We start from the raw sequence: 11,694 nt of genomic DNA on the forward strand, positions 1-11,694 counted from the left end.
ACTCGAGATTTGCTCATATTGAATCAATATTTCTTTCAAAATTCTAGCTTCGTTCTCATTTGCTCCACAAAAAAGCAGACAATCATCCGCAAATAGGAGGTGGGAAAGAACCGGAGCCCCACGAGCAACTTGACTGCCTGTCAAGACCCGGGCGTTTTGTGCCTGATTCAAAAGACAAGACAAACCTTCCGCACACAAAATATACAAGTATGGTGACAACGGATCGCCTTGACGGATGCCTCTACCGGGGATAATAGGCCCTAAACTCTTACCGTTCACCTGAAAGAAGTAAGATACTGATTTTATGCACATTTGCATCCAATTGATCCATTTATCAGTAAATCCCAATCTAGCAAGTAGCTTTAAAAGATATTCCCATCTGACACTGTCATACGCTTTTCTAATATCGATTTTAACCGCTACCGAGCCCCCTTTACCCTTCCTTTTAGAGTGCATTGAATGAATTGTTTCAAAGGCAGTGATCACGTTATCAATTATCAATCTACCCGGCACGAAAGCTGATTGTTCTTCGGCGATGATATCCGGAAGAATAACCTTAATTCTGTTAGCTAAAACCTTTGAGATGATTTTTTATAGCACGTTGCACAGTGCAATGGGACGAAAGTCATTCACGGAAGACGAAGCAGGAACTTTAGGAATGAGAACGATGTTCGTTTCAGTCAATTTTTCAGGGAAGGAACCACTCTCCAGCCAAGCTATTGCAGCCTTTGCCACCTCTTCACCAATAAGGTACCAAAATTTCTGAAAAAAACCCGGCCCAAGCCCGTCGGGACCCGGGGACTTGTCTTGATGCATTTGAAAAATCGCCTTCTTAAATTCCTCCACGGCAAATTGTCTACCCAGCTTATCATTCATCATATCACTAACTTTATTTGGGATTTGATCCAGTTCAGACACCAACGGATCATCAACTGCCTTGAACAAATTTGCATAAAACTCCATTATTAACTCCCCAATTTTTCCGCCATCATCAGTCCACTCCCCATCATTCAGCAGCAACTTCTCAATTTTGTTCTTTCTCTGCCTTTGAGAAGCCATTGTGTGGAAATTTTTTACTGTTACGATCTCCATCCTTAAGCCATATAGTCTTAGACCTTTGTTTCCAATACGAGTTCTCCAACTCTAGCAGTTTTTGCAACTCCCCTCGGGCTGAAATAATCTCCGCATCCGAATTACCTTGATTCAACCTTAGCAGATTCGCCAGGTCAGCCTTAGCCCTTTTTATTTTACTCAAGAACTGTACCCTGAACTTCTCACTCCAGGCCTTCATTGCTGAACAACATTTATCAAGCCTTAACAATAAATCACAATTCCTATTAGCAAGCCAAACAGCCGTAACCAGTTCCACAAAATCAGGTTCTTACATCCAACAATTATTGAATCTAAAAGGATAAGAAAGGGGGGTGCAAACCACCTTGGGCTTGACAGAAAGAAAAATAGGCAGATGATCATAAGAAGACCACGTACCACTAGAAAGATTAGCCTTAGGAAAACAATCAAGCCACTCCTGAGAAACAAGGCACCTGTCTAACTGTTCTTCAACAAAGTGTGGAGTTCCCCGACCCCTCTCCCAAGTGAACGGATACCCAAGCAATCTCATATCAATAAGCCCACATTCAGAAATTGTTTCCTGAAAATCATGGATTAAAGCAGTCGGATAACATGTCCCTCCTCTTTTCTCCTCCTGATTTAAGATACAATTCATATCCCCAATCACACACCATGGGAGAGACGATCGCTCTTTTAAACACCGGAGCAAGTCCCATGAAAGGCGGTGCTTTGCTCGATCCGGCTGCCCGTAGAAACCCGTACACCTCCAAGCCGCAGCCTCCCCTTCTTGGATACTAACATCAATATGAAATGATGAGAAGCTAAGAATAGAAATATTCACATCATTTCGCCAAATAATCGCTAAACCTCCTCCTCTACCTTCCCTATCAACACAGAAAAAATTATCAAAACCCACAGACTTTTTTATATGTTCAAATCTATTCTGATGTGTTAAAGTTTCAAATAAGAACAAAAAAGATGGCTTAATACTCCCAAAAATATTTTTGAGAGCCAACACCGTACGGGGGTTGCCAAGACCCCGGCAGTTCCAGCTACCACCAATCATGATTCCCGGCGGGGCTCGCCTACAAGCCCGGCCGATCCTGGAATTTTACTCTGACTACTTTCACTATTTCCCCCCTTCAGGAGCAGAAGCTTTTTCCTTTTCCTCTTATTATCCCCAATATCCATGGAATCTTCCCCCTCATCTTCCTCCCCCAAACCATCCCTCTCTGAACCTTGACACTCCATTGTATAGGCCGGACTCTCCTGGAAACTCGGAGAATAGAAACCCCCCGATTTGTCAGCCATGAAAGGAGTGCCATCAGCCCCACGAAGCCATCTTTCCCCTCCTCCTCGAAAACCCCTGTTTGTCTGGGCCTTCAGCCAAGATCCCCAATCTTTTTTCAGACAATCATCAGGACTAGTAAAATGCTTTGGGCAAAACCTATCAGTGTGACCTAGTAACCCACAAATATAACAAAAATATGTAATTCTCTCGTATTTAAATTGAACCAGTTGGGGCAAACCACCTTCCTTTGTTACCTTCTTCCAACGTTTCAATGCCACCCTCACATCCATACTTACCCGAATACGCATGAACATTTTCCATCCACCAGTATTGTTCTTGATATCATAGAGTAAAAATTGGCCAATAAAATCGCCCAGTCTCTTTCCAACTGCTTCAGACATACAACCAGTCGGGAGATTATGTACTTGAACCCATACCGATATATGAAAAAGCTCAAGAAGGAGAGGATCCTCATTCCTATTTAGCCGATGAAGAATAATCAGGTGATTATCATAGGCCCATGGCCCCCCCTCTAAAACCCTAGAGATGTCCAAATCATGATAGAAACGGAATAGGTACCTTTTCTCAGTTAATCGCTGAACATACAAACCCCGCCTGGGCATCCAGATACTTGCTAATCTATGTTGAAGAGCCGTAAAATTAACCGATCGGTCTGTGTAAATCTCCCCTAACAGACAGAGATCGTAGTCAGTCTCAGACGATTCTTCCACCGTCGCCGGCAGAGCAAGATTCTCAACTTCCTCATCTTGAAGCGAGAAATTGTCCAACAAATCTTCCATGGGAACAATCGAAGAAAAAACAAACAGCAATTCTTTCCAAATTACACGGGAAATCAACAGATAGCGATGAGAAAAGGAGCGAAAAGCGAAAACTCTCAACCTAGGAGAGAAAAGCGAAAGCTCTCAACCTAGGAGAGAAAAGCGAAAAATTACCTCTTAAAACATTTGGAATTTAACTTAGATGTTGGTGGACTTTTGTGTTAGGGCAAATTCCAAGGGTTAAGCCTGTAATTTTCACCATCCTCATAAACGCAGGCAGCATACTTATGAAGGAGACTACTGTCGATTGACGATTGAAGGCACATCCTTCCCCTATTGTCCTTCTAGCGCTGATCCGATCGGAAACCCCGGAACTCCCCTTAAGCTAAGGCTAAGTCCTAATCCGAAAAGCTTATCAGTTCAGTCAGCGAATAAGCCTTCTCCCGCAGCAAGAACTTAGTTTTCTCACTGAAAGGAAAATTTGTCTGAGAGAGACTGAACTTGGGGTTTTAGCTAAAACCCTTGAGAATTCATCGATTCATAATCATGGCTATGAATCTGAAGTCTGCTTTGACGGCTGCTCCCCGTGGCTTGCTCAGGCTCTTCTCCACAACATCAACTTCATCTTTCGTTCCTCCGACTGCGCCTGCAACTTCTGCTCGACAAGAGGCTGATCCTAACACTAATCTCTTTGTCTCTGGTACGTTCCTCTCTCTTTCTCTTTTTTCTATTCTTTCATTATTTTCCTTCTGTCTTTCTCATTTCTTGATCGACTCTGTTTTCTATTTTTATGTGTCCCTCTTTTGATGACAAATCAATTCTACTCTAAGGATTTCAGTTTGCTGTTTCTCACATGTGTATTTCTACTCTAAGTTTATACATTCTCAACAGTTGCTTCTCTCGACATATGATCTTAAGTTCATTAGTTCTCATTGAATCATAACCCTTTCAATAGTCTATAAGGGCTTGTTTGGATGGGGATTAATTAAAGTAGATGTGCCGGAGGGGGTCGAACCACTTATGGTTGAACAAATTAAGGACAAGATTTCAAGGATGTGCGGCAATAAACCTCTTGAAATAGAGCTCATAGTAAAGGTATTAATATATAGACCTTCAGAAACTGAGTTATTTCCCTTCATGGAGGAAGTACTTAGGAAACTAGATGATCCCGAGATATGAAAATCTCACCTGCCATTCCATTGAGTTACAGTTACCTCCCTCCACAATTGCAGAAATGCTTTTTGTATTGCGGATTATTCCCCAAAAGTGAAAACATTAATGTACAAAAATTGATCCATCATTGGATTGCTCTAGAGTATATCATTAGGCCAAAGGGTGTAGAAGAGAGTGCGGAGGAAATTGGTTTGGAGTATTTTTATTATTTGGTGAGGAGATCGTTTCTGAAAGAGGGTGAAAGGGATGAATTAGGGAACATAAGAAATTGCAACTTGGAGAATTCAATGCATGTTTAAGTGGCTGGTTTGGATCATAAAGTGTTTAGATCTTCAAAGTTCGAAACTTTTGATGATATTCAAACCCGACATGCATCATTTCTCTGCCATTTCAATTTGATATCGACTCTGAAATGCTCCTTCAATGCACACCGTCCGTGAAACTTCAGAAATGTACGCAGACAGTGTGCATTGAAGGAGCATTTCACAGTCGATATCAAATTGAAATGGCAGAGAAATGATACATGTCGGGTTTGAATATCATCAAAAGTTTCGAACTTTGAAGATCTAAACACTTTATGATCCAAACCAGCCACTGAAACTGCAAGATCATGCATTGAATTCTCCAAGTTGCAACTTCTTATGTTCCCTAATTCATCCCTTTCACCCTCTTTCAGAAACGATCTCCTCACCAAATAATAAAAATACTCCAAACCAATTTCCTCCGCACTTTCTTCTACACCCTTTGGCCTAATGATATACTCTAGAGCAATCCAATGATGGATCAATTTTTGTACATTAATGTTTTCACTTTTGGGGAATAATCTGCAATACAAAAAGCATTTCTGCAATTGTGGAGGGAGGTAACTGTAACTCAATGGAAGGTCAGGTGAGATTTTCATATCTCCAGTTCCCAATTGAAAAATGGGATCATCTAGTTTCCTAAGTACTTCCTCCATGAAGGGAACTAACTCAGTTTCTGAAGGTCTATATCTTAATGCCTTTCCTATGAGCTCTATTTGAAGAGGTTTATTGCCACACATCCTTAAAATGTCTTTAATTTGTTCAACCATAAGTGGTTCGACCCCCTCCGGCACATCTAGATCCCACAGCGACAAAGACTCGTTAAGACTTAAACCTCGTAGCTCATAACTTTTCAAGGTGCTAATTGTATTTGCTATGGATTCCTTACGCGTAACTACTATTATCCGACTTCCATCTCCACCTAACTTTAAACATTCCATTTTTCATCATCTATATTCATAAAGTCATCCAAAACCAGCAAGAATTTCTTTTCGAAAATCGGTTTTTCTAGGAGATCTTTCAGCGTTTCCATTGAAAGATCTTCTGTTCTACTTCCCACTATACATTCTATCATTTTCTCAACTATGGTTTGCACATTAAATTCCTCCCCAACATAGACCCATACCCTTGAATCAAACTCATCTACAGTGTGATCGAATATGGTTCGAACTAGTTTCGACTTCCCTAACCCCCCTGGTCCATAGATTGAGAGAACTGGAACATAATCTGAATTGTTGGAACTACCCAATAAAATTTCTATTAACGATTGTTTATCAGTCTCCCTCCCGTCGGCAGTTTCAGTTGCAGAATTCGTTTCCTATGGACTATTATTGACTACTCTTCAGCACACAATACTCTAATTCTCTCCAATCATTACGTTTCCTTTATGCTTTCCTTCTGCAGTTATTCTTTGTGTTTTGTGATTTCTTTTGGATGTAGATGCATATCTCTGCCTTCTATTATTGTTTTGTCAACTTGCGTTAATGCTTTGTATTATTCTTTTGTAATTTCATTGGAAAGTAGATGTAATTCTCTTGCCTGTATTAATGTTTTCTGTATTTTGCCAGTTGATCTCTAAATTGGGGTGTTTTATTAACTTAGAAGTTTTATTTGAATTGTAGATATACAGAGATCTTTTGTTGATTGTATGTGGTCACCTAGGGTAATATATGTGTTTGTATGTGTATCATGTACTTTTGATGGTCAGATTCTCAGTTCAACTTAAATGATGTCTTCTAATTTCGATTCGGTACTTTTTATGTATTTCACTAGGGCTGAACAAGCACACTACAACAGAGAAACTAAAGGAAGCATTTTCCAGCTTCGGTGAAGTAGTTCACGGTTTGAGCTTCTTTCCCTTATTTTCTTTGAAATTGCTTCAATAATTTATTGCGATTTTTTATTCCAGCTCTTTTGCAGCTAGAATTGTGACTGACCGGGCATCAGGATATTCTAAGGGATTCGGCTTTGTTAAATATGCTAGCTTAGAAGATGCTGCAAAAGGTAGAGAAGGCATGGATGGCAAAGTGAGTATGCTTTCTAATGTTTTTATTACTTTGATATTGACGAATGATGAAATATTATTATACTGGAATTTAATGATATTTGTGAAGTAATAAGTCAGTTTGTTAAGTAGCAGATTGTACATAGTAACAAAATATTTTGTCCACTGCTGGTTAGCATAAATTATGCATAGCTCTCAAGGCATCTGACAAGCTATTAAGCTACAACATTATAAGAATTCTGATGGAAAATCTTTACCGAAACTTTGACTTGTATTTTGAAAAGGAAGTTCGCAAAATGAAGTGTGATGCAATGCAACGTTCGTAGTTTCGATGAATATTTAGAACAAGTCTGATGATTCTTACTTTTTAGCATTGAGTTGTATATTCTTCCTGTTATATGTGCCAAAAAAAAAGTGCTGCAAATTTTATTCTATTCTATTTATTTATTGACAAGTGAGGGGTGAAGGATTCAGTTTTGAACCTGAGACCTATCCACCTCCACAAACCCCCTACACATAATGGAGTTGTACCAATTGATACACCCAATTGGTCCTGCAACTTGTATTGGGTGGTTGGTTCTTGCTGTGCTTTGGTGGTTATGAAATCAAACTCTGAGCTATGTCATATGCTTAGGAAGTTATTAACAGGGTGAGGAGGTTTTCATACAGGTGGACATTTTGTTTTTTTATAGTTATATTGTTGGATGACGGGTCTTTAATTTGTATTGCATATGCAACATGTTACTGTATTATGTAGCTATTTTATTCAGCAATTTTGCTAAGTTACCAATGTATAATGCTCAATTTGGAATTGTATCAAGGTTCAATGAAGAACAATCAATTCATTCTATTCATATGCATGCTCATGAGGATCTGTCTGAAAACTTTTGTGGTTTAGTGTAAATAAAAAGATAGCCATGTACCCTATTTATTTTTGCCTTATTTCTGGGTGCCTCATCGGGTATGAATAATATAACTATTCGTTCTGTAGCGTGTTTGATTTAAGATGGAAAATCTTGTTTGACACCGTTATGTGTTATTGTAACCCAAAGGTGAATAGCCTTAAGGATGCGGTCTAAACCATTTAAAGGTTTTTCAAATATGTCTCTTTGTTAAATGGATGTATTGCTTACATTCCAAAAATTGTTGCTTGTTAAATCTTACTTACGGAACAAAGTAATTGTTTATTTTTCGTCTTCCTTTTTCCGTCATTAAAGCTAGAATGCCCATTTTTGTAACAGCTTAACTTATTGTTTTCACTGATTGATTTATTTTTTCTTTTTCTTTTTCAATGTACTATTTTCTGTAGTTTTTGGATGGCTGGGTTATATTTGCAGAGTACGCAAAACCCAGGCCCTCACCTGCACCATTTGGGAATAATGCAAGTAATACATATGGGAACGATAGCAATCCCCTGTATGGAAATAGCAGTAATACCACGTATGGGAATTCAGGTCCTCCATATGGGCATTCCATGGGTTCTACATACGGGAGCGACAGAGATTCTGGGAATTGGAGCGCAGGATATGGAAACAAAACTGGCCCTGCATACGGGAGCAACACTGTTCCTGCATATGGAAATACCAGGGATGCTGCATACGGAAACAACATAGGTCCTGCTTTTGGGAGCAACACAGGTCCCATTTATGAGAATAACGGAGATGCTGCATACAGTAGAAACACTGGCCCTGCTTATGAGAATACCAGGGATGCTGGATACGGAACCAACACAGGTCCTGCATTTGGGAGCAACACAGGTCCTGTTTACGAGAATACAGGAAAAGCTGCATATGGTAGCAACACTGGCCCTGCTTATGAAAACAAGAGGGATGCTGGATATGGAAACAACACAGGTCCTGCATTTGGGAGCAACACAGGTCCCGTTCATGAGAATACAGGAAGTGCTGCATGTGGTAGCAACACTGGCCCTGCTTATGAATATAACAGGGATGCTGCATACAGAAACAACACAGGTCCCACATTTGGGAGCATCCCGGGTCCTGTTTATGAGAACCCTGGAGATGCTGCATATGGAAGCAACATGGGTCCTGGATACGGGAGCAGTCCTGCTTCTGGATATGGGAACAACTTCAGTCATGGTTATCAGAATACCAAATTTACTGCATATGGAAGCAACACTGGGCCTGCATATGGGAACAATGCTAGTCCTGCATATGAGAGAAACATTAGCTCAACCTATGGGAATGCCACATCTTCTGCATATGGAGAGACATCAGATTCTGCTTACGGGAGCAACTCGGGTCCATTTAATGGCGGCACTTCAGGTACTCCATATGTAAGCAATAGTGGTCCTGCGAGTTGGAGTACCCCGAGTCCTATGCATGAGACCTCAGTTCCTGAGTATGGGGACAATCCACAAGGGAATTCGTCGGATCCTTACGGGAACAGAACGGATCCTGCATATGGTGATAAGGCAGCAGCTGCTGCATATGGCCGCTGATAACTTATATGAAGTTAAAAAAGTTTTGACATTTTCAAGTTTATTGGTAAAAGAGCAGAATCTAGTAAAACCTTTTCAGTGTCTTTCACAGATATCATTGGAGATGGCTTTACCGTAAGCAGCCCGAGATTGGAAATGTGGATTCAGAGTAGATATTTCCCCTGCAACAAACAATCTTTTGACCCATTCATAAAAAATATTGTGTCCACTGAGCATGTACATCATGAACTTAGATGAAATATTTATGGAAATTGTCTTGAACTTATTGATTCACAATCTTAACTATTCTTGTTAATTTTATTTGAAGTCATAATTTCAATTGGATATATTTTTAAGAATACACATATTTTTTGGCTGCCCCTTTGTTGAAGGCTGTTGTCAATCTAAAATTTCCTGTTGAATGATGACAAAAGTTATTATTATTTTTATACCAATTCTTTGGGAAGTTTCTTAATACAAACATAAATACATCTATCAAGTAGTATCTACACTTGCAATGCAGTGGAAGTACTGATATCTGGAGGATCTTCTGAAATTATTTTTAACATTTTGGAGATGGCACCTGCTCTGTTCTTTTTTACAATGAAGACATGATAGACGACATTGATTAGCTGCAATTTATGGTCTACTTTTGTGATGAAGCTATCAAGTATATGATCCAAAAAAATTTGTGTATGATGACAGTGGATTAGATTGAGTAACAAAAGTAGACAAGCTAATAATGTCATCACTATTAGCTTCTCCACGAAATCAGATGTTTTAGCTTCGGTGTCATAATCCTCGAGATCCCAAGTGAAATTTACCTTTTCGATCTTTCTTTGGGCTCTCGTAGCATGTGTGTACAATTTTCTCTTCAGATCAGAATAATTGTAGCTAACTCGATACACTAATACATACATTTCGAATGTGCAGGCGTGGCAATTGTGGAACGAAGGAAAAGAAACGGAACTGGTCGATAAGTTATTGCAGGAAACAAGTTCAATTGAAGAAATTGAGCTCATTGCTGGATGACAAATTTCGCGGGTTCTTATTCCTTGGGTTACGATGTGTTTAGTGCGCTTTCTACATGCCTCTAAGCATATTGGTTTAGAAGATTTTTGTTGATCTTGCCTTAGTAGATTAGTTAATGTGTAATGTTCTTTTTGTTATTTTCCAGGGCTTTTACCTTCCTTTGTAACAAAATGAGAAGTTAGATAAATATCTTTTTTATTTTATTTTATTTTGAACATAAAAACGAAAAAAAAGAGAATTGGAATAAAAAATAATATTTTCCTCTAGAGGTGTTAATTATCGTGTTCTTGTCGTGTTTAGTTGTGGCAATTTTCGAGTTATTATTAAATGAGCCAATATTAACCCAATCCAAAAAAATTTGTGTCATAATCGGGTTAGTGTCGATTTCGTACCGTGTTTTTGGGTCATATGTAATTTTACCATGTACATATATGTTAATCGTGGTTTGTAAAAATACAGAAGGATATAATAATATTTTTAAATATTTAATGTTGTTTTTTTATTAGTATGTTAATATTAATCATCCAAAAAAGTCTCCTAATATCAAGTTGGAGGATCATGTAATGTGTCTACAAGTCACATTTTATTTTACTTTAGTAATATAAGAGATTCGAGTCATATTTGTAAATAATAATTGCATTTTAATTATCTTTATTAATAAATGTGATATATATAAAAAATATAATAATAATTTTAAATATTCGCATAATTTCGTATTATTTTTGAGTTAGCATGTAAACCTTAATCCAACTTAAAAAAATATATATATATCAATTTTGTATCAACCCCAATGACACATTAATCCAAATACTATATGTATTTTTACCATCTCTAACTTTACCCCTTATTTGGAAACCTTCATTTGAATTTTTTTTTTCTTTTTTTTTTCCTGTTTAGAATTCAATTTCATAAATCTCTTTAAGTTGGAAAAGAATTAAAAACTGAGAATTAAATCATCTAAATGATATAGTGTCGTTCAATCTTAATGTATTTTCTGTAGCATCAAAACTTCAATTAAGGGTTCTTAGCTCAGTGGTAGAGCATTTGACTGCAGATCAAGAGGTCACAAGTTCGAACCCGGTAGAGCCCTTTTTAACTTTTTATATCTAATATATTTGTCTTCTTTAAATTTTGTAGAACAAAAATGGGCTCAGATAGAAATCGTAACAGTCCAATGGATCCTAAGCAACTTTAATTCTTCAACTTTTTTATTTCGAGATTGTTTAGATAATGTTTGGTAAAGAGAGAGAAAGTTAATGTTTAGAGAGAGAAAGTTCCAAAAAAAATGATTTTCTAAAATCGAAAATGTAGTTCCATATAAAATATGACATTGAACAACTTTAATTCTTGAAATTTTTTATTTTCAGGTCGTTAAAGATAGTTTTAATAGCATTATTAAAAGTGCGAAACCTCAATCCTCGTTTTGACAAAAAGTAAACCACAGTCCTTTATCTGAAAATTAGTAAAACCACAAGAGTTTTATTTGAAATTTACCCTTTAAAAAATCTAGACTCCAATTCATAAATCATAAACCTTAGAAAATATATTCTAGACTTCTAATTTATAAATTCTAATTCTTAAAATATATTAAAAGTACTGAT

The 11,694-nt window shown here is 37.8% G+C and overlaps 1 protein-coding gene and 1 non-coding gene across 2 annotated transcripts; both read left to right on the forward strand.

Annotated features, from left to right (window-relative positions):
- Positions 1 to 3,327: 3,327 nt before the first annotated feature.
- Positions 3,328 to 9,426, forward strand: LOC136225533 (stress protein DDR48-like). Its single transcript, XM_066013597.1, has 4 exons — positions 3,328 to 3,841; positions 6,390 to 6,458; positions 6,537 to 6,643; positions 7,931 to 9,426. Exons 1-4 carry the CDS (start codon positions 3,688 to 3,690, stop codon positions 9,080 to 9,082), a joined length of 1,482 nt encoding a protein of 493 aa, XP_065869669.1. The 5' UTR covers positions 3,328 to 3,687; the 3' UTR covers positions 9,083 to 9,426.
- A 1,685-nt stretch (positions 9,427 to 11,111) lies between these two features.
- On the forward strand, positions 11,112 to 11,183 carry TRNAC-GCA (transfer RNA cysteine (anticodon GCA)). The gene has a single exon. It is a non-coding gene; the product is annotated as a tRNA-Cys (tRNA).
- The last annotated feature ends 511 nt before the right edge of the window (positions 11,184 to 11,694 follow it).

The sequence above is a fragment of the Euphorbia lathyris genome, chromosome 1, assembly GCF_963576675.1.
Source record: "Euphorbia lathyris chromosome 1, ddEupLath1.1, whole genome shotgun sequence".
Lineage (NCBI taxonomy): Eukaryota > Viridiplantae > Streptophyta > Magnoliopsida > Malpighiales > Euphorbiaceae > Euphorbia > Euphorbia lathyris.

Coding starts and splice junctions, on each gene's coding strand:
- LOC136225533 (XM_066013597.1), top strand. CDS start 3,688: ATGGCTATGAATCTGAAGTCTGCTTTGACGGCTGCTCCCCGTGGCTTG. Junction 3,842..6,389: donor CACTAATCTCTTTGTCTCTG/GTACGTTCCTCT, acceptor GTATTTCACTAG/GGCTGAACAAGCACACTACA. Junction 6,644..7,930: donor GAGAAGGCATGGATGGCAAA/GTGAGTATGCTT, acceptor TATTTTCTGTAG/TTTTTGGATGGCTGGGTTAT.